Genomic DNA, 18,899 nt, shown 5'->3' on the forward strand with positions numbered 1-18,899 from the left:
TTTTCTTTACGTCTCATTTCTCAGCTTTTTCATTGGTTGGAGATACTTTTGAGCCTTAATAGCCGGTAAGTTGGGCATTAGCAGTCGCTTCTTAATAATTCTTCACCCTGAGCTAGTCTGAAATTCCTACTAGTTCAGTAATAAATAATAAAATATTATTTTATTATCCTAACACTTAATAAGAGAGCATTTACAGTTTGCATAAAGATTTCACATACAGGAGTCTCTGATGGCCTAGCTGGTTGAGGCTCCTGCGTTCTCACCACTGTGGCTCAGGTTGCTGCTGTGCGGTGTAGGTTCAATACCTGGCCCAGGAATTCCCACATACTGCTTGTGTGGCAAAAAAGAAAAAACAAACAAACAAAAAAACCCCAAGAGAGAACCTGAAATAAACGTTGCAACTCTCATTAAAAAAAAAAAAAAATTTCACATACACATCATTTCATCTTCACCTTTTGTCTTCCTTTTTTCCATTTACCCACCTAACCAAAAGAATTCTCAAAAGTGGTGTTTCCATTCCTCACTTCCCATCTTTTCTTCAACTCACTTCATTGGAATTCAAGCCTCACCTCTTCGCTAAAACTGTGCTTATCTGGGTCGACTGTGACTTGCATTTTCCTCAGTCCTATCCAACTTCTAGAACTTTAAAACAGACTACTTATTCCCTCCTTCTTGAAACACTTTTCTTTTTTCTTCCATTTCTACTCATTTCACCTTACCCTAGTAGCTCCTCCTCAGTTTTCTATGGTGAATCCAAGACCGCTTCCACCTATAAATGTTGGAGTACGCCAAGGCTTCAGCCCGTAGCCTTCAGCCCTCTCCTCTACCCTATTGACCCTTTTCCCATAGGAGATCTCTTCCAACTCCATGGCTTTACAATTCAGCAGTATGCTAACACCCAAGTCCTGACCTCTCCAGACATCTACTCAGGTACGTACTGGACACTCAGGCTTAACATGTTCAAATTTGTTCCACCCCCCTCTTCAAAACCCACCTATCCTTTTCCCAGCCTTTCCCATCTCAGTAAATGTATCATCCACCCATTCCATTGTTCAAACTCTAAACCTAGAAGTCATCTTTCAGTACCTTCCCTTATCCCACCCTACTCCCAAAACAAATTCTACCAATTCCAAGTACATCTTGAATCAGACCACTGTAACCACTCTAGTCCAAGCCATTGTGATTTCTTGCCCAAAGTGCTGCAGTCAATTCCTAATATACTTCTACTCTTGAGAGGCTTCCTAACCCTCCCCAGTACAATCCATTCCCCATGAACAATCAGCGATGTTCTTTAAACACCGTGGTAGAGGTGGATATACCACATATATTTGGTATTCCTTTCATTGGGGCCTCTCCCCGAAGATTATACATCTCAGCCCTGAAGAACTCAAGCTTGGCCATGTGATTTGCTTCGGCTGATGAAAAAAGAAGAAAGTGACACATTACTTCCCAGAAAAAGTTTAAGAGCCAGGATGGTTTACCAAGCTCTTTTCCCCCCATCTAGCAATGTCCAGCCAGAGGATGCCCTGTCAACATGGGTTCCTTGGTGAAGAGGACCTGGAATAGAACCACAGGCAAGCCATAATGGATGTGTAGCATGACCAACATATAAATCTTCATTGTTATAAGCTACTGAGATTTGGGCATCATTTGTTATCATATCATAACCTAGGTTCTCAAAGTGTGGTTCAGCCCTTTCAGAAAGTTCCATGAGGAGTTCCCGTCATGGCTCAGTGGGTAACGAATCCTACTAGGAACCACGAGGTTGCGGGTTCGATCTCTGGCCTTGCTCAGTGGGTTAAGGATCCGGCATTGCCGTGAGCTGTAGTGTAGGTTGCAGACGTGACTTGGATCCTGCCACACTGTGGCTGTGGTGTAGGCCGGCAACTGCAGCTCCGATTGGACCCCTAGCCTGAGAACCTCCATGTGCCGCAGATGCGGCCTAGAAAAGACAAAATAAAATAAAATTAAAAAAAAGAAAGTTCCATAAGGTCAAAATGTTTTTACATTTTTTCATTTTCCATTTTTGCTCTCATTATTTTTATTTTTTTAGTCTTTTGTCTTTTTTGTTGTTGTTGTTGTTGCTATTTCTTGGGCCGCTCCCGCGGCATATGGAGGTTCCCAGGCTAGGGGTTGAATCGGAGCTGTAGCCACCGGCCTACGCCAGAGCCACAGCAACGCGGGATCAGAGCCGCGTCTGCAACCTACACCACAGCTCACGGCAACGCCAGATCGCTAACCCACTGAGCAAGGGCAGGGACCGAACCCGCAACCTCATGGTTCCTAGTCGGATTCGTTAACCACTGCGCCACGACGGGAACTCCTTGCTCTCATTATTTAATGAATGTTCAGTGGAGTATGCAGAAGCAGAAATGAGAATCCAACACTCTTCTCTTAAATCATATATTAGAGATTTGCAGAAATGTAAAACAATGCCATTCTTTTGTCTCCACTTAAAATGCATTATTTAGGAGTTCCCTGGTTGCACAGCAGGTTAAGGATCTGGTGTTGTCACTGCTGTGGTGTGGGTTCCATCCTTGACCTGGGAACTTCCACACATTGCAGATATGGCCAAAAAGAAAGAAAGAAAATAAAAGCAATTTTAATTTTTTAATTTTTATTTTATTTTTTGTCTTTTTGCCTTTTCTAGGGCCGCTCCCATGGCATATGGAGGTTCCCAGGCTAGGGGTCCAATCGGAGCTGCAGCCACCGGCCTACACCAGAGTCACAGCAACGTGGGATCCCAGCCTCGCCTGCAACCTACATCACAGTTCACGGCAACACTGGATCCTTAACCCACTGAGCAAGGCCAGGGATCGAACCTGCAACCTCATGGTTCCTAGTTGGATTCATCAACCACTGCGCCACGATGGGAACTCCTAAAAGCAATTTTTAAAATGCATTATCCACGTTAACATGCAGTGCACTTTTTTCCCCAATTCTATTTTTTTATTACTCAATGAATTTACTACATTTATTGTTGTACAATGATCATCACAATCCAATTTTATAGGATTTCTATCCCACAACCCCAGTGCATCCCCCCACTTCCCAAACTCTCTCCTTTGGAAACCATAAGTTTTTCATTATTTACATTTTTCATTATTTACATTAACACAGTGCACTTTTTTTTTTTTTTAAGGGGCACACCCACAGCATATGTAAGTTCTCAGGCTAGGGGTCGAATCAGAGCTATACCACAGCCACAGCAACACAGGATCCGAGCCTCGACTGTGACCTACACCACAGCTCACAGCAACTCTGGATCCTTAACCCACTGAGCGAGGCCAGGGATTGAACCTGCGTCCTCATGGATGCAGCAATAACGACTAGTTGGGGTCGTTATTGCTGTACCACCATGGGAACTCCTCACAGGACTTCTGACACCACCCAACCTAACAGTGGCTCCTTCATTCCTTGCCAGGTATGTTACTTTGGTTTATTTTCTTTGCAGCACTTAACACTGTCAGAAAGTATCTTATTTGTTTACTTGTTTGTGGTATATATTTCCACCCTAGAATGTAAGTCCACATGAACAAGGGACTCTTCTGTTTTACTCACTGCTATATCCCCAAAGTAAAGAATGTAGTACATGCTTCATGAATATTTGTTGAATGAGTGAAAAAAAATGAATCTCTCTGAACTTCAGTTTTTTTATTTGTAAAATGAAGATGATATTATCTACCAGGCAATGAGGTTTTAAAGATTAAAGATGTGTTTAGCACAAAGTCTGTGAATGGAAGAGGGCAGCTTTTACTACTTGGTCAAAAACATTGTGAGATAATAATTCAAATTGTTCTATTTTTCTCAATTCCTAAGGAGAGGTGCTTAGAATAAAAAAAAAAAATTCAGCTCATTTCATAGAACAAGAACCGATTTCCCAATATTGAAAAAAATTGCACAAAAAGATACAGAAGGAGTTCCCGTCGTGGCGCAGTGGTTAACGAATCCGACTAGGAACCATGAGGTTGTGGGTTCGGTCCCTGCCCTTGCTCAGTGGGTTAACGATCCGGCGTTGCCGTTGCCGTGAGCTGTGGCGTAGGTTGCAGACGCGGCTCGGATCCCGCGTTGCTGTGGCTCTGGTGTAGACCGGTGGCTACAGCTCCGATTAGACCCCCAGCCTGGGAACCTCCATATGCCGTGGGAGCGGCCCAAGAAATAGCAACAACAACAACAAAAAAGACAAAAGACAAAAAAAAGATACAGAAAAGATGAACAATCCAATTGAAAATGGGTAAGGGAACATTCATAGGAAAAGAAATACAAAGAGCATTCAAATATGCTCATCCTCATTTAAACTAAGACAAATGCAAATTACAGCTACATAGAAATACCATTTTTCACTTAACAGACTGGCAAAGATCAATTTTGTTAGTGCCAAACTGCCTTACATAGGAGGCTGGTACAGCAGCTTCGCACGATCTAGGAAAATTACAAATGCACGTATCTTTCCACCTAGCAATCCCGTTTCTAGTTCTATAGATATACTCACACATATGTGATATGACTGATGTAATAACGGTGTCTACTGCAGTATTACAGTCTCTAGCAGCAACGTAGTATTTATCAAATACCTATAAAATAATGACACAGAAAAGGGATGCAGATATATTTAATTTTACAAATACACATGGAGTGTTTATAATGACATCTACATTGCTTTAAAAATAATTAGTTTAATCCCCTTAACAGTCCTTTGAGGTAAGCTGTAACTATGCCCATTTTATACCTGGAAACTCTGAGGATAAAACTTGCTTGAGGTCACACAGCTAGAAAGTGTTGGTGCTGGGATATGAACCCCAGCAGCCTGACTTCAGAGTCCATGCTCTTAACATGAAGATGCAGGTTCAACCCCCAGCCTTGCTCAGTGGTTAAGGATCCGGTGTTGCCATGAGCTGCGGTATAGGTCACAGATGCACCTTGCATCTGGTGTGGCTGTGGCCAGCAGCTGCAGCTCAGATTCAGCCCCTAGTCTGGGAACTTCCATATAACATAGGTTCAGCTCCCCCCCACCCCCCCCCAAAAAAAGAAAAAAAAAAAAACCCTCCAGCGGCACATGGAGGTTCCCAGGCTAGGGGTCTGATCAGAACTACAGCTGATTTGGTAGTAGTTCCCATATGTAATTCATAAATAAATATGTATTCATACATTAGGGGCGCATGGCAAAAATATTTTCACTGCTAAAAGAATGTGGCAAATAGCAACAGCAACAACAACAACAACAAAAAAGACAAAAGACAAAAAAAAAAAAGGAGTTCCCGTCGTGGAGCAGTGGTTAACGAATCTGACTAGGAACCATGAGGTTGCGGGTTCGGTCCCTGCCCTTGCTCAGTGGGTTAATGATCCGGCGTTGCCGTGAGCTGTGGTGTAGGTTGCAGACACGGCTCGGATCCCGCGTTGCTGTGGCTCTGGCATAGGCCGGTGGCTACAGCTCCAATTCAACCCCTAGCCTGGGAACCTCCATATGCAGTGGGAGCGGCCCAAGAAATAGCAACAACAACAACAACAACAACAAAAAAGACAAAAGACAAAAGACAAAAAAAAAAGAATGTGGCAAAAATACGTTTGATGCTCACTGGCCTAGAGAAACTTTCCCACAGGTGGACAAAGAGATATACACAAGAATGTTGCCTTGAAGCAGTGTTTGAAGAACTGGGAAATAACCTAAATGTCCATCAGCAGAGGAATGGATCAACTGGAGCAGATTCAATCAGTGGAATACCATAAATATATGGATAAGAGCTACTTGTATCAACATGAGTAAATAGTTTAAAGATCTTAAGTGCAAAAAGCATACTGCAGGATGAAAAGTCCAATATGCAAAACAATGTGATATCCTGTTTATGGATACAGACAGATACATACATACATGTGTTGTAACATGTCTGACATATGCAGTTATATGTACTATGTTTAAAAACATTCAGGAGGAAGACAAACACCAAATTCAGGAAGAGAGGTTATCTCTGTGTAGGGAAGGAAAAAAATGAGATTGGGAGCTTTATTTCACCTTGCTGTGGCTGTGGTGTAGGCCGGCAGCAACAGCTCCAATTAGACCCCTAGCCTGGGAACCTCCATATGCTGCGGGTGCGGCCCTAAAAAGACAAAAAGAAAAAAAAGAGAAGCTTTTTAAATTTTTATTTATTTATTTATTTATTTATTTTGTCTTTTTGCCATTTCTTGGGCCGCTCCCACAGCATATGGAGGTTCCCAGGCTAGGGGTCGAATCGGAGCTGTAGCTGCCAGCCTATGCCAGAACCACAGCAGCTCGGGGTCTGAGCCAAGTCTGCAACCTACACCACAGCTCACAGCAATGCCGGATTGTTAACCCACTGAGCAAGGGCAGGGATCGAACCTGCAACCTCATGGTTCCTAGTCGTATTTGTCAACCACTGTGCCACGACGGGAACTCCGAGAAGCTTTTTTTTTTTTTTTTTAAAAGATGCAAGGTTAATTAATATAACTAGCCCATCATTTTAAAACAAGATGTTTTATAAACAGTTCTACTCCTCAGTGACAACCATCTTCACATTCCCTTATGTATCTTTCCAGATCTTTTATGCCCACGCCAGGTCACATGTGTGTATGTGTTCCTCCCCCCGCCTCCTTTTTAAACACAAATGGTACTAAACATTACATACTGTTCTCAGCCTCACTTTTCTTTAACGATGTGTCTTGAATTTTGTTACGTATCAGTACATGAAGTGTTTCCTCCACTTTTATTGCTGCACAATACTTTGTGTGGCTTTTTTGAGTCAGTCTCATACAGACAGAATGTAGACTATTTCTGTTCTTTCACTACGATAAATATCCTTATAAATGTCATTCTGCACACATGTATGTACTGTAATAAATTCCCAGAAGTAGAAGTGCTGGGTCTTTTCAAGTTGCCCCCTACAAGATTATACTGATTTACTTCCTGCAGCAACAACTTCCCATGCCTATTACCCAATCACAGAACAACAGAGTATATTATCAGACTCTCTCTTTTTAAAGTCAAATTTTAATTGTTTTACTTTTTGGCCACACTCACAGCATGTGGAAGTTCCCAGGCCATGGATCAAACCTTGGCCCGCGGTTGTGACCTGTGTCACAGCTGCAGCAATGCTAGGTGCTTAGCCTGCATGGGAACTTCCCAGACTTTTAAATCCGAGAAAACATGGTATCTCATTGCAAGTGTAACGTGCATATTTTAAAACTTATGTGACAGCATTTTTTTTTTTTTTTGTAGTATAAAAAGCCATTTCTTTTTTTTTCCCTCTAAGCTTTGTCATTTGTCCAGGAGTATGAGTTTTTTCTTTTTTCTTTTTTTTTAGGGCTGCATCTGTGGCATATGGAAATTCCCAGGCTAGGAGTTGAATCGCAGCTGTAGCCCCTGGCCTACGCCACAGCCACAGCCACGCTGGATCCAAGCTGCATCTGCCACCTACACCACAACTCACAGCAACGCTGAATCCTGAGCGAGGCCAGGGATGGAACCCACATCCTCATGGATACTAGCTGGGTTTGTTACCGCTGAGCCACAAAGGGAACTCCTAAAGAGGATTTTTTTTTTTTTTTTTTGGTCTTTTTGCCTTTTCTAGGGCTGCTCCTGCGGCATATGGAGGTTCCCAGGCTAGGGGTCGAATTGGAGCTGTAGCCACTAGCCTACACCAGAGCCACAGCAACGCGGGATCCAAACCGCATCTGCAACCTACACCACAGCTCACGGCAACACCGGATTGTTAACCCACTGAGCAAGGGCAGGGATCGAACCCACAACCTCATGGTTCCTAGTCGGATTCGTTAACCACTGCGCCACGACGGGAACTCCCCTAGAGGATTTTTTTTAAATGCAGGGTCTATAGAGCCTTCACTCAGTTTGGTGAGAACCTTGCAGATGTCTTCAAAAACACCTTTGTGCATTGCACCAGTATCGATTTCCTGATTTTGACATTGTACTACAGCTATGTAAGATGTTGCCACTGGAGGAAACTGGGTGAAGGTGCACAGGTCTCTATGTCTATGTACTACTTTTGCAACTCCCTGTGAGTCTGTAATTATTTCAAAATTAAAAGTTAAAAAACCACAAAATTTTATTCTCCTTTTCTGGTTGTGGGAGCTCTGTGACCTCAAACTATGATCCTTCAGCCATGATGGCTCCCAGGTCTGGTAACTAACAAGCCCCACCTTCAGGACAGTCACTGGGGATAGAAAACACATCTGGGGACCTGAAACAGGGACAAGGCTTTGGAAGCTGACTCTGGCCTCTGACTCCTGTCACATTCCATATCAGTGAGCACACAGAAGCCATGGGGCTAACAGTCACACTATCCTGTATTTCTACTGAGGTTTGCAGTGTTCTCACGTCCATCCATTTATATTATCCCAACCATGATAAGGGAAGAGAATTTTCTCAAGAGGGCCAGGTATATAAGACCCTCCTTTTCCTTTGGTTGTTACCCACTGAGTAGCTTCTATCTGAACTCTGCTGCTCAAGTCATTCATGATTCTCTGGAGGGCCCCACACAGTTCCCTGCTGGTCTGCTCTTTTCCCCTTCCAGGCTTGCCTACAGAACCTGTTCCTCAAAAAAGTGCAAGCATCACCTCCACTAGGAAGCCTTTGGAGATCTCCCATCTTTACAGTTTCCAACTCCATTCCATCCAATCCAACAAGCAATGTTGTTGTTGTTGTGCTTTTTTTTTTTTTTTTTTGGCTGAGACAGAAGTCCTCCGGCCAGGGATTGAACTTAGGCCACCATAGTGACCCAAGCCATTGCAGTGACATCGCCAGTTTCTTAACATGCTGCACAAGAAAACTCCCAAGCAATGTGAACTGAATCTTCTTCCAGGCATCCTACTGCAATCTCCTCTAGACACTGAAACACTTATTGCACTATATTGTCATTATTGGTTTAAAGATGTTTATTCTCACTGAAGATCCTGTGAAGGCAGAGATTTTTGTGACACTCTTCTTTGTATTTCAATGCTTAGAAACAATGATATGATGTAGGTATCTAATAGATATTTAGGGAATGAAAAAGTCAGGCCAGTGACCTGCTAGCCTCTTCTGCAATTCAGGGGAAACCAACTCAGGTTCTTGGGTAATTCATTTCAGCCCAGAGCCAGGTGTTTGGAGAGTTACCTGAGGCTCCACGTGCCTCTCAGGAGCACTTGCCCCTGGTTAGGCTCCCTCTATGACTCTGTGTCTCATTTACCTTATCTTTACTATGTGGACAATAAAAGCATCTCCTTACAGGGTTGTTGGGAGGATTAGAAGAGATAATGACTCTGAGTCCCTGTCGTGGCTTAGTGGTTAAAGAACCTGACTAGCATCCATGAGGACGTGGGGTCGACCCCTGGCCTCACTCAGTTGGCTAAGGATCCGACATTGCCATGAACTGCAGTGTAGATAACAGACTCGGCTCAGATCCCACGTTGCTCTGGCTGTGGTGTAGGCCGGCAGCTACAGCTCCGATTCGACCCTTCACCTGGGAACCTCCATATGCCATGGGTATGGCCCTAAAAAGCAAAAACAAAAAAAGCAAAAAAACCCCAACAAGAGATAATGCTTCAAAAGCTCTTGGATAACATCTGGCAATGGGTTAAGAAGGCTCAAGATATTTCCATGTGGGACTTCCCGCTGTGGTGCACCGGGATCAGCAGCAATTCTGCTGCGCTAGGACGTAGATAGGTTCGATCCCTGGCCAGGCACAGTGGGTTAAAGGATCCAGTGTGCAGCGCTACAGCTGCAGCTCGGATCTGATTCTCAGCCTGGCCAAAAAAGGAAAAAAAAAAAAAGAGTGTTGAGTGACTGAGTGAAAGAAATGACCCGAGGTTGCTAGTCCATTTACTGAGTACCCACTAGTGTCTGGTACCCCGTTGAGCACAGCATGCTAACTGCAGAGAATGAACCGCAGAACACTGGAGTGGCCCTAATACAGATTGCAGGGGATCGGGGAAGGTTTTCTGGAGTACGTTAGGGGAGGAGCTTGGAAAGGCGCAAGTGGCAGCAGTTGATAGCGACAGTGAATATTCCGGACACAGCCAGCTGCTTCTTTCTTGAAAGCTGTGTGGGAGAGGATGTCTGAGCGTCCCACGAGTGGCGCGAAAGGGCGGCTTGGTGAGGAGGGCTGAAGCGCCGGAATCGAAGTTGAGTTCCATTCGTGTTTAGTTATTAGCCGCGAGACTTTGGCCAAGTTCCTGAACCCCTCTGAACTTCCCCAACTGTAAAAAAGGGTCTGTTAAGAATACTCACCTGCCAGGAGTCCTGAGAGACCACGTGACACTGCATAAGCCAAAAGGCACTCTATTTAAAAGGTACAAGATGCCCAAACGGGTCAGCACAAGTCAGCAAGCCTCCGCGCCCGGCGCACCTGGGCGTGGATTTCCTTTCGGGGCATGCGCAGTGGGCCCGCGGCGCGGCCCGTCAGGCACTGCGGTAGGCGCCCTGGGGTCTGGTAGGACCCTGGCCCCAAGATGGCGGCGCCCAGCGAAGTGGCTGCTGCTGCCTCTGGGGAGAGCGAGGAAGGGGGCAGTGGCTTTGGATCCTGGCTAGACGGACGGTTGGAGGCTCTGGGAGTGGACCAAGCCATTTACGGCGCCTACATCCTGGGGGTCCTGCAGGAGGAAGAGGAAGAAGAGAAGCTGGACGCTCTGCAGGGTATCCTCTCTGCTTTTCTGGTAAGAAGCCCTGACATATTCCTTTAGCCTCTTGCTGGCCTCTGTCAGTACTTCGTATCCCCTTTCCCCTACCCCGTGCCCCAGAGGATTAGTGGTCTCACTTGGGAGAGGGATATTCTTCTGAGCTTTGGGCCTCGGGGGAAAGGGGTTGCTCTCAATCCACGGTTTTGGGAGCCTGAAGGTTGCAGGTGCATGGAGAGGAAAGGCTTTCCCTTATTCCTGGGAACAAGGCCCTCTCTGATGCCTGTGGGTAATCTGAGTGAGTATTTTTCCAAAGGCGATGAAATGTCTAAATGAATTTTATCATAAGCATTTAACAACCAGTTTCATTCCCGTTCGTTGACAATATTCAGAGGCGGGAACTAAGTGCTTTGGGATGTCTATGCCCTTTAAGAGACAGTGTTCCCGACAAAAGCCTGCAGGAAGTAGCCTCTCGGTTTCCTATTTTGGAGGTAGGTGTTCAAAAAAGGTAAGTTGGGAGTTCCCGTCGTGGCTCCAGTGGTTAACGAATCCGACTGGGAACCATGAGGTTGCGGGTTTGATCCCTGGCCTTGCCCAGTGGGTTAAGGATTCCGCGTTGCCGTGAGCTGTGGTGTAGGTCCCAGACGGGGCTCGGATCCTGGGTTGCTGTGGCTCTGGCGTAGGCCGGCGGCTACAGCTCGGATTCGACCCCTAGCCCGGGAACCTCCATATGCTGTGGGAGCGGCGCAAGAAATGGCAAAAAGACGAAAAAAAAAAAAGGCAAGTTTAGGAGTCAGAGGTCTTTTCACGCCCAGGAAGAACGGAAGGAAATATTGTACTTCATCCTTTTCTGTACTGAGAAATGTATTAATCATTGATGGGAGTAAGTGGGGGGGGGGGGAGATAAGAGAGATCAGTGTTTTAAAGAGGGGATAAACTTGGTATTTAGCGTCTTAGGAGCAGATTCAAGAATTCAGAAATGTGTGTTTTAAACTGTGTTTAATCGGTTGTCACTTTACAATCTGATCATTTCTGTTGCCTTCATCTCCCACTTACACTTACTTGGTGACAGTGCATTTCATTGATTGGTCACATGGTTGAAATATAACACGGGTGCAGCTGTCCCAGGTCTTCCTGGCAAGAGCCCCCTTTTAGTTCCAGAGGCTGCTCTGGTGAGATTGACTTACAGATGGGAAAGCCTTAACACAGCCTTGTGATGCAGCTCATAAATTCAGTGGAAATTCAATACAGCGGAATAAATTCTTTTCTTCAACCCTTGCATTGTGAGTCGTAGGGGAAAAGAGTAGGAGGCAAACAATTTAAGTTAGTTTTTAAAAACTTTCCACTGAGGGAGTTCCCGTCCTGGCTCTGTGGTTAATGCATCCGACTACAAACCATGAGGGTGTGGGTTCGATCCCTGGCCTTGCTCAGTGGGTTAAGGATTCAGTGTTGCCATGAGCTGTCGTGTAGACCCCTAGCCTGGGAACCTCCATATGCCATCATGTGGCCCTAAAAAGCAAAAAAAAAAAAAAAAAAAGATTCAAGCATACTGAGATCAAAGTAACAGTTGGGGGTAAATAATAGTAAACAGAAGCATCTATTATCCTTCTCTTTATTCCTTCTAATTGCACTTGCACAGACTATTTGATTGATTTATTCATCAAATTCTTATTGATGGATGACTCTCTGCCGGGCACTGCCCTAAGTACTTGGGGTACCTTGGGGAACAAAGCAGACAGAAATCCCTGCCCTCAAGGGGTTACATTCCAATAGGGAAAAACATGTTCCAATAGAAAGAGAAGGACTGACCTGAGTCGGTGGGAATCCTTTTCCCTGGAGCTTGGCAGGATGGTCTGGATGCCTTTTGCCCAGCAGGTGTGGATGCTGTGACTCACACACAGGATTACTCCCGTGTTGGGAGCCTCAGAACAGAAACATAATCTCTATTCTATGGCTGCCAAACCCTTTCTTCTCATCACCAGCAGGGAGAGGTCTGTCCTCTGCATAGAATTTGTTCCGGTTGAGGGCTCTCAGGAAATTAATTGATCTACTTTTCCAACCAGGAAGAAGAGTCCCTCCTGAACATCTGCAAGGAGATTGTGGAACGATGGTCGGAAACTCAGAATGTTACCACTAAAGTGAAAAAAGAAGGTGGGTTTTTAGGTCTAACCTCCAAAAACCTACTGTGAAGCTGTCAGGGAGAGTTTTTAGTTTTCTTCATTAGATCCTATTTTTCCCTAAGATAAATTAAAGTGGTAAACAGCCAGCAGCTTACTGTAACTTTTTAGCTGGACGTTGGTTTTCTTTTCTTTTTTTTTTTTAAACTTTTTTCCACTTCAGCTGACCATGATTATCTTCATTGCACTATTTGCTTTTGCCTTTTTCATTCCCCTTTCCACTCCCCCTTGTAGAGTCGCTTGGCAGGTATAGGGTCAACTATATTTTCCCACCTTTTTCGTATTCTCATTTCATAACACAAATTATGATTGGTCTTTTGCTTTATTCAGCCAAACCCTTCACTCTTTAACATGAAAGAGAAATGGATTAATATACTCACCATTAAGATGACAAGTCAGCTGCAGAAGCTCAAAGAATAATTCCAAATTTAAATAGAATTTATTCTAAGTTATCTACAAGTTGATTTTCAGTCTTGGCTGTACTCTAGAATTGCTTGATGTATGTTTAAAAGTGCCAGTGCCTGGGCCACACCATGGACCAATTATATGAACATTTTTGGGGTAGGGCCTCAGGCATTTGCTATTTTTTTAAAAAAAGATCCCTTAGATGATTCTAATATGCAGCCAGGCATGAGAATTACTCCTTGACACCACTGCCTCCTTTCTTTGAGAATGGAAAAGTTAACAGATAATTTTATTTGAAAATAATCTAAGAATTGCACCTGACATATTTTCAACCTGGAGGAGACCAGCTTAAGTTGATGCTAGATTCTGGGAGTTCCCATCGTGGCTCAGAGGGAATGAATCTGACTAGCATCCGTGAGGACTTGGGTTCAATCCTTGGCCTTTCTCAGTGGGTTGAGGATGGGGTCGCAGATGTGGCTTGGATCCCGTGTTGCTGTGGCTGTGGCGCAGGCCAGCAGCTACAGCTCTGATTCAACTCCTAGCCTGGGAACCTGCATATGCCACGGGTGTGGCCCTAAAAAGACAAAAAATTTAAAAAAAAAGTTGATGCTAGAATCCTTCCTTCAGTTTCTGGGTTGAAGGGGAAGAAAGTTCCATGTTTGGATACTTGATTTTCTATAGTTCTAATGTGCTTTTCACCCCCCCCCTTTTTTTTTTTTTTTAAAGCAGCAGAATTTCAGTACATAAAGCAAGTAAAAGCAGGGCTGCTCTGATTGAAGATGGATACGAGGCCTAAAGCCCTCCTTGCCTTTCTTGCTGGCCCCCGAGGCACCTCCTTTGAACCGCAGGGCTCTAAGGAGTCAGCAGAAGCCATTGCCTTTACTTCAGGCCCTGCCAGGCTGGGCTGGTGCTTCGGTGAGCGTGTTTCCTCTCACAGACAACCTTGTTGTCCCTCCTTTCCGCCCCCCACCAGATGAGGTCCAGGCCATCGCCACCCTCATTGAGAAGCAGGCGCAGATCGTGGTGAAGCCCAGGATGGTGTCAGAAGAGGAGAAGCAGAGGAAAGCCGCGCTCCTGGCCCAGTATGCTGACGTGACAGACGAAGAGGAATATCCTTTCTGGAGCCTGGGTGCCATTCCCTGAGGCTCAAGACAGAAGCGTTTGCTAGTTTGCAGTGAGCTCTGGGAAGTTGCCAGTTCCCCCGTGGAGCTTAATTTTCTCCCCTAAAGTGGCAGTGATCTATGAGGAATGATGTGTGAGGGATGATATTGGAATGGTTGATAATAGACTTATATTTTTCAAGACACAATCATTATGTCCTTAGAAACTTTGGGGAAAAACAAATAAAATGCCTAATGGACCATTTTTATTGTATTTTCAGAGAATAAGATATAGCTGTGTTTTTGTTTTGTTTCGTTTTTTTAATCGAAGTTTAGTTGATTTACGATTATGATTCTTTTTTTGGTTTTTTTTAGGGCCGCACCTGAGGCATGTGGAGGTTCCCAGGCTAGGGGTCGAACTGAAGCTACAGCTGCCAGCCTTCACCACAGCCACAGCAATTCAGGATCTGAGCGAGTCTGCAACCTACACCACAGCTCACGGCAGCGTCTTAAGTGGGATCCTTAACCCACTGAGCGAGGCCAGGGATGAAACCCGACTCCTCATGGATACTAGTCATTTCCACTATGCCACAACTGGAACTCCCTGATTCTTTATATTTATATAATACTTTTCTAGGTACAGTATTCTATGTATAATCAATCCATGTTTCTATTTGTTCACAGTTGATAAGGAAATTGAGGCAATAAGAGGTAAATGGGTAATTAGAGACATTCATAGAATTAATTAGCAAAACCAGGGCTAGATCCCAGATTTGAATTTGGGTTCCAAATTTAAAGCATTTTCATGTGAATCTTTTTTTTTTTTTTACTATTCCAGTGACCGTATGGTTAATAAAAACTGAAACTGAATCCCCAAAGCAGTACCAGAATAAACCTGGAATTCGAGTGGGGACTGTGTTAAGAAGGTGTTGCTCATAGGAGCAGGTCTGGTTCCCTGAGAGTCTGACTTTTGTTTAGGGAGTGCTTAGCTTACAGAGCCTATTTGAATGGAGTGGATGTCATACCAGAAATGCCAGCCGCCTGATCACTAGGTTAGGACAGAATTCATAGGCTCTTTTGGGCCAACTTCTCTTCTGATTTTTCTTGCTAGGTTTGGCAGAGCTTTGGGTCCAAGTACAAAATCTCATTTCTCGGCTTAGAAAAGATCGTTTTAAGCAGTGGTTCTCCTGAGGTTCTGATTTAGTAGATCCAGAGTAGGCCCAAGAATGTGCATTTCTCACACGTTCTCGGAGTTCTGGGAACCATACTTTTTGAACTGTTGTTGGTTTGTTTCCTTCCTTCCTTCTTCTTTTCCTTTCTTCCTTTCTTTTCCCCTTCCTCCCTCCCTCCCTCCCTTTCTCCATGCCTGCGGCATGCAGTGGTTCCCAGGCCAGGGATTGAACCTGCGCCACAGCAGCAACCTGAACCATAGCTGTGACAATGGCAGATCCTTAACTTGCTGAGCCACCAGGGAGCTCTGAGAACCACTGTTTCAGAGGTCATCTCGCCATCTCCTCGTCCCCAGGTACCGTGGCAGTCCACTCAGACCAGCTTAAGTTTCTTTTCCGCCTCTGACAGATAAAGATCTTACAGAAGCTCTGAACTATCTTCCCCAAGTTGAGATTTCTAAAGATGACTCTCCTGAGTTTACCATCACATCCCTGCCAGAGTCCTTCCATCCAGCGTGCTTTTTCCTACCCGTCGGCTTATTCACTTTTTCTGATGTTGGGTTGGGATGTGCTAACCTTTGTTTTCCATCCAACTTTCCTTAACATCACTCACGGAAGCAGATGAGAAGGATGATTCAGGTGCCTCCACGATGAACCTTGGTTCTGACAAATGTATCCTTCTCTTGTGTCCACTACCATGTGTTTCTCCACAGAATCTTCCCGTGGGTCCGTTTTTATTTTACTGTCCTTGCTGGGGACTCCCTTTACCGCCAGGAACACGTCAGGCCGGCATTGTGAGCCCCAGTCCTAGGACAGCCCTAAAGGGTCAGGTTAGCAAGAATTTTTCCCTGAGGAAAATATGGTAACGTGAACTGTGAAGGGGTTAGTTTGGAGAAAGGATTTCTAGGGGAAAATAAGACTCTCTTCCTCCCCATACATAGCACTGGGTTTCCCAGCGCTGTGGAGAAATTAGAATAATATTGCAGTGTTGGTCTTTGTCCTCAAAGACCTTATAGTTTATTGGAAAGAGAATACAAACACTGAATACTTTAAGCTAAAAATGTGGACAGATTGAATCATGTGCTGAGGAAAGTCCCTACCAAGAGAATCACTGAGAAGCTTCAGTAATGCCGAAGGTGATGAGTATGGTGGGGAGAGAATTTATTTTAAAGCCCTAAAGCAGGAAAAAAAATATGTTTTAAGAGTAAAGAGGAGCTTGTCTGGTAGTAACAGGTTTTGATTCATAAGAAATGAAGGGTAGAATTTTGCACTAAGTATTTTATAACTGTGGTTAGATTTCTTTAGTACATGATTTTCACTTAAGCTGTAGTGTTTAGGAAAAAAAAGCAAGTTGATAAAAGTTTAGTAAGGTTAAAGAACTTAATTATTTCTTTCGAGCATTTTAATAATGCCAAGTACATAAAAATTTTGCCATTTACATTAATTTTCTAGTCATTAAAACTAGCCTAGGTGCTCCAACAGTATTCTGCCACTGAATACTTATTCTAGAATGAAATTTTATTTTCATAAAATATTTAATATTCAGATTTAGATAAGTCTGAATGAGAGTCTTTTTTTTTTTTTTTGTCTTTTTTGCCATTTCTTGGGCCGCTCCCACGGCATATGGAGGTTCCCAGGCTAGGGGTTGAATCGGAGCTGTAACTACACCACAGCCACAGCAACGCAGGATCCGAGCTGTGTCTGCAACCCACACCACAGCTCATGGCAACGCCAGATCCTTAACCCACTGAGCAAGGCCAGGGATCGAACCCGCAAGCTCATGGTTCCTAGTCGGATTAACCACTGCGCCACAATGGGAACTCCTCTTATTTTTATTTTATGTTTTTATGGCCACATCTGTGGCATATGGAAGTTGCCGGGGTAGGGGTCAAATTGCAGCTGCAGCTGCTGACCTATGCCACAGCCATGGCAACCTGGGATCTTTAACCCACTGAGCAAGGCCAGGGATCGAACCTGTGTCCTCATGGAGGGAGTCTATGCCGGGTTCTTAACCCACTGAGCCACAAGGAACTCCAGGATTTTTATTCTCAGGTTTAGTTTTAAACTTTAGTTAGGGTAATTTTAGGATTTCCTGGTAAACAAAAGATAAACATAAGAGTTTTTTTAACACCAGAGATAGGTAGAGAGTATTTAAGACTCTGCATGTAGAGAGACGACAGCAAGAATGAAAGAGAGCGGCAGCTGAGACCTGTGTGACCTCAGCCCTCATCCCTTAACTCACCTCTAGCTCTCTTCCGAAACACCAATGTGGAAGACGTTCTCAATGCCCGAAAACTGGAGCGGGACTCGCTTCGGGATGAGTCCCAAAGGAAGAAGGAGCAGGACAAGCTGCAGAGGGAGAGGGACAAACTAGCCAAGCAGGAGCGCAAGGAAAAGGAAAAGAAAAGGACACAAAGAGGGGAGCGAAAGCGATAACCTTGGTCCACTCTTTCTCCTCGTGGACTTGGTCAAAGGGAGAACTGGTTGTGCACGTGTGTATTTAAGAGAAATGAGAGAACATCGCAAAGTGGTTTCCCAAGGCATCTCCCCTTTTGTTTACATGGTGAAGAGGAAAGTCACAAACACTTCTAATTATAAAATGTGCCATGTCTCTGTGGTGTGGTAATCAGATTATTGTAGTTGATGTCTGTACCAAAGATCTGGAATGTGGGCAACTTTTGTATTTTAACACTGAAGCCCTGTACTCCTTTTGCCCACTTTAAAAAGTCTTCCCTGGGAATTCACATCGTGGCGCAGCGGAAATGAATCCAACTAGGAACCATGAGGTGGCAGGTTCGATCCCTGGCCTCGCTCAGTGGGTTGGGGATCCGGTGTTGCTGTGAGCTGTGGTGTAGGTTGCAGATGCGGCTCAGGTCTGGCATTGCTGTGTCTCTGTCGTAGGCCAGCCGCTGTCGCTCCGACTGGACCCCTAGCCTGGGAACCTCTATATGCCATGGGTGTGGCCCTAAAAAGACAAAAAAAAATTTTCCCTCACATTGGATAAACAGGAATATTCAGAAAGCTGAAGGTTTTTATCCTGAAGGAGCAGAATCATGACCACTCCCTCCCTGAGATGAAATCTAGGAGTGTTGATTGCTTTGGAAGTAGTATTCACCCCTAAATGTATTGTTTTATGGCTGAAATAGGAAGCTAAGGAAGAGCCCTACCTGGATCAGATTTTATGTCACATGGCAACAAATAAGGAAGATGAAATTATTTAGTGGATGTCCTACATTTGAAGTTTTTTTTTTTTTTTTTAAATAAAGTTTCAGCCTATGGTAGGAAACAAAGTGTCTTTTAAATAGAGGTAGTTATATATTTTTTTCCTTATCTAGGCTGTGATTTTAAAGAAGGATGTGTCAGTATTGACTGTAAAGATATTACTGTTAGCTAGATTCATTTTTATAATCATGAATCCTCTTGAG

The 18,899-nt window shown here is 44.3% G+C and overlaps 2 protein-coding genes across 3 annotated transcripts in view; one reads left to right on the plus strand and one right to left on the minus strand.

The window, feature by feature from the left end:
- DBF4B (DBF4 zinc finger B) overlaps positions 1-10,359 on the minus strand; it is a 37,014-nt gene extending 26,655 nt beyond the window's left edge. Inside the window, exons 1-2 of one of the 2 annotated variants that reach the window (XM_047757194.1) lie at positions 10,238-10,359; positions 4,493-4,574 (exon numbers count right to left, since the gene is read on the minus strand). The gene's annotated coding sequence lies outside the window, so the exon portion shown is untranslated. The remainder of the gene's footprint in view (positions 1-4,492; positions 4,575-10,237) is intronic. The other variant, XM_047757195.1, reaches the window with a different exon arrangement.
- A 22-nt stretch (positions 10,360-10,381) lies between these two features.
- CCDC43 (coiled-coil domain containing 43) lies at positions 10,382-18,673 on the plus strand. Its single transcript, XM_047757196.1, has 5 exons — positions 10,382-10,662; positions 12,687-12,774; positions 14,179-14,314; positions 16,088-16,146; positions 17,723-18,673. Exons 1-5 carry the CDS (start codon positions 10,459-10,461, stop codon positions 17,908-17,910), a joined length of 675 nt encoding a protein of 224 aa, XP_047613152.1. The 5' UTR covers positions 10,382-10,458; the 3' UTR covers positions 17,911-18,673.
- The last annotated feature ends 226 nt before the right edge of the window (positions 18,674-18,899 follow it).

This window comes from Phacochoerus africanus, chromosome 14 (assembly GCF_016906955.1).
Source record: "Phacochoerus africanus isolate WHEZ1 chromosome 14, ROS_Pafr_v1, whole genome shotgun sequence".
Taxonomy (NCBI): domain Eukaryota; kingdom Metazoa; phylum Chordata; class Mammalia; order Artiodactyla; family Suidae; genus Phacochoerus; species Phacochoerus africanus.

Bases quoted from the DNA above. Each gene is read 5' to 3' on its own strand.
- CCDC43 (XM_047757196.1), top strand. From the start codon at position 10,459: ATGGCGGCGCCCAGCGAAGTGGCTGCTGCTGCCTCTGGGGAGAGCGAG. The intron at 10,663-12,686 runs GTAAGAAGCCCT...TTTTCCAACCAG, and splicing joins GTATCCTCTCTGCTTTTCTG to GAAGAAGAGTCCCTCCTGAA. The intron at 16,147-17,722 runs GTATCCTTCTCT...ACTCACCTCTAG, and splicing joins GAACCTTGGTTCTGACAAAT to CTCTCTTCCGAAACACCAAT.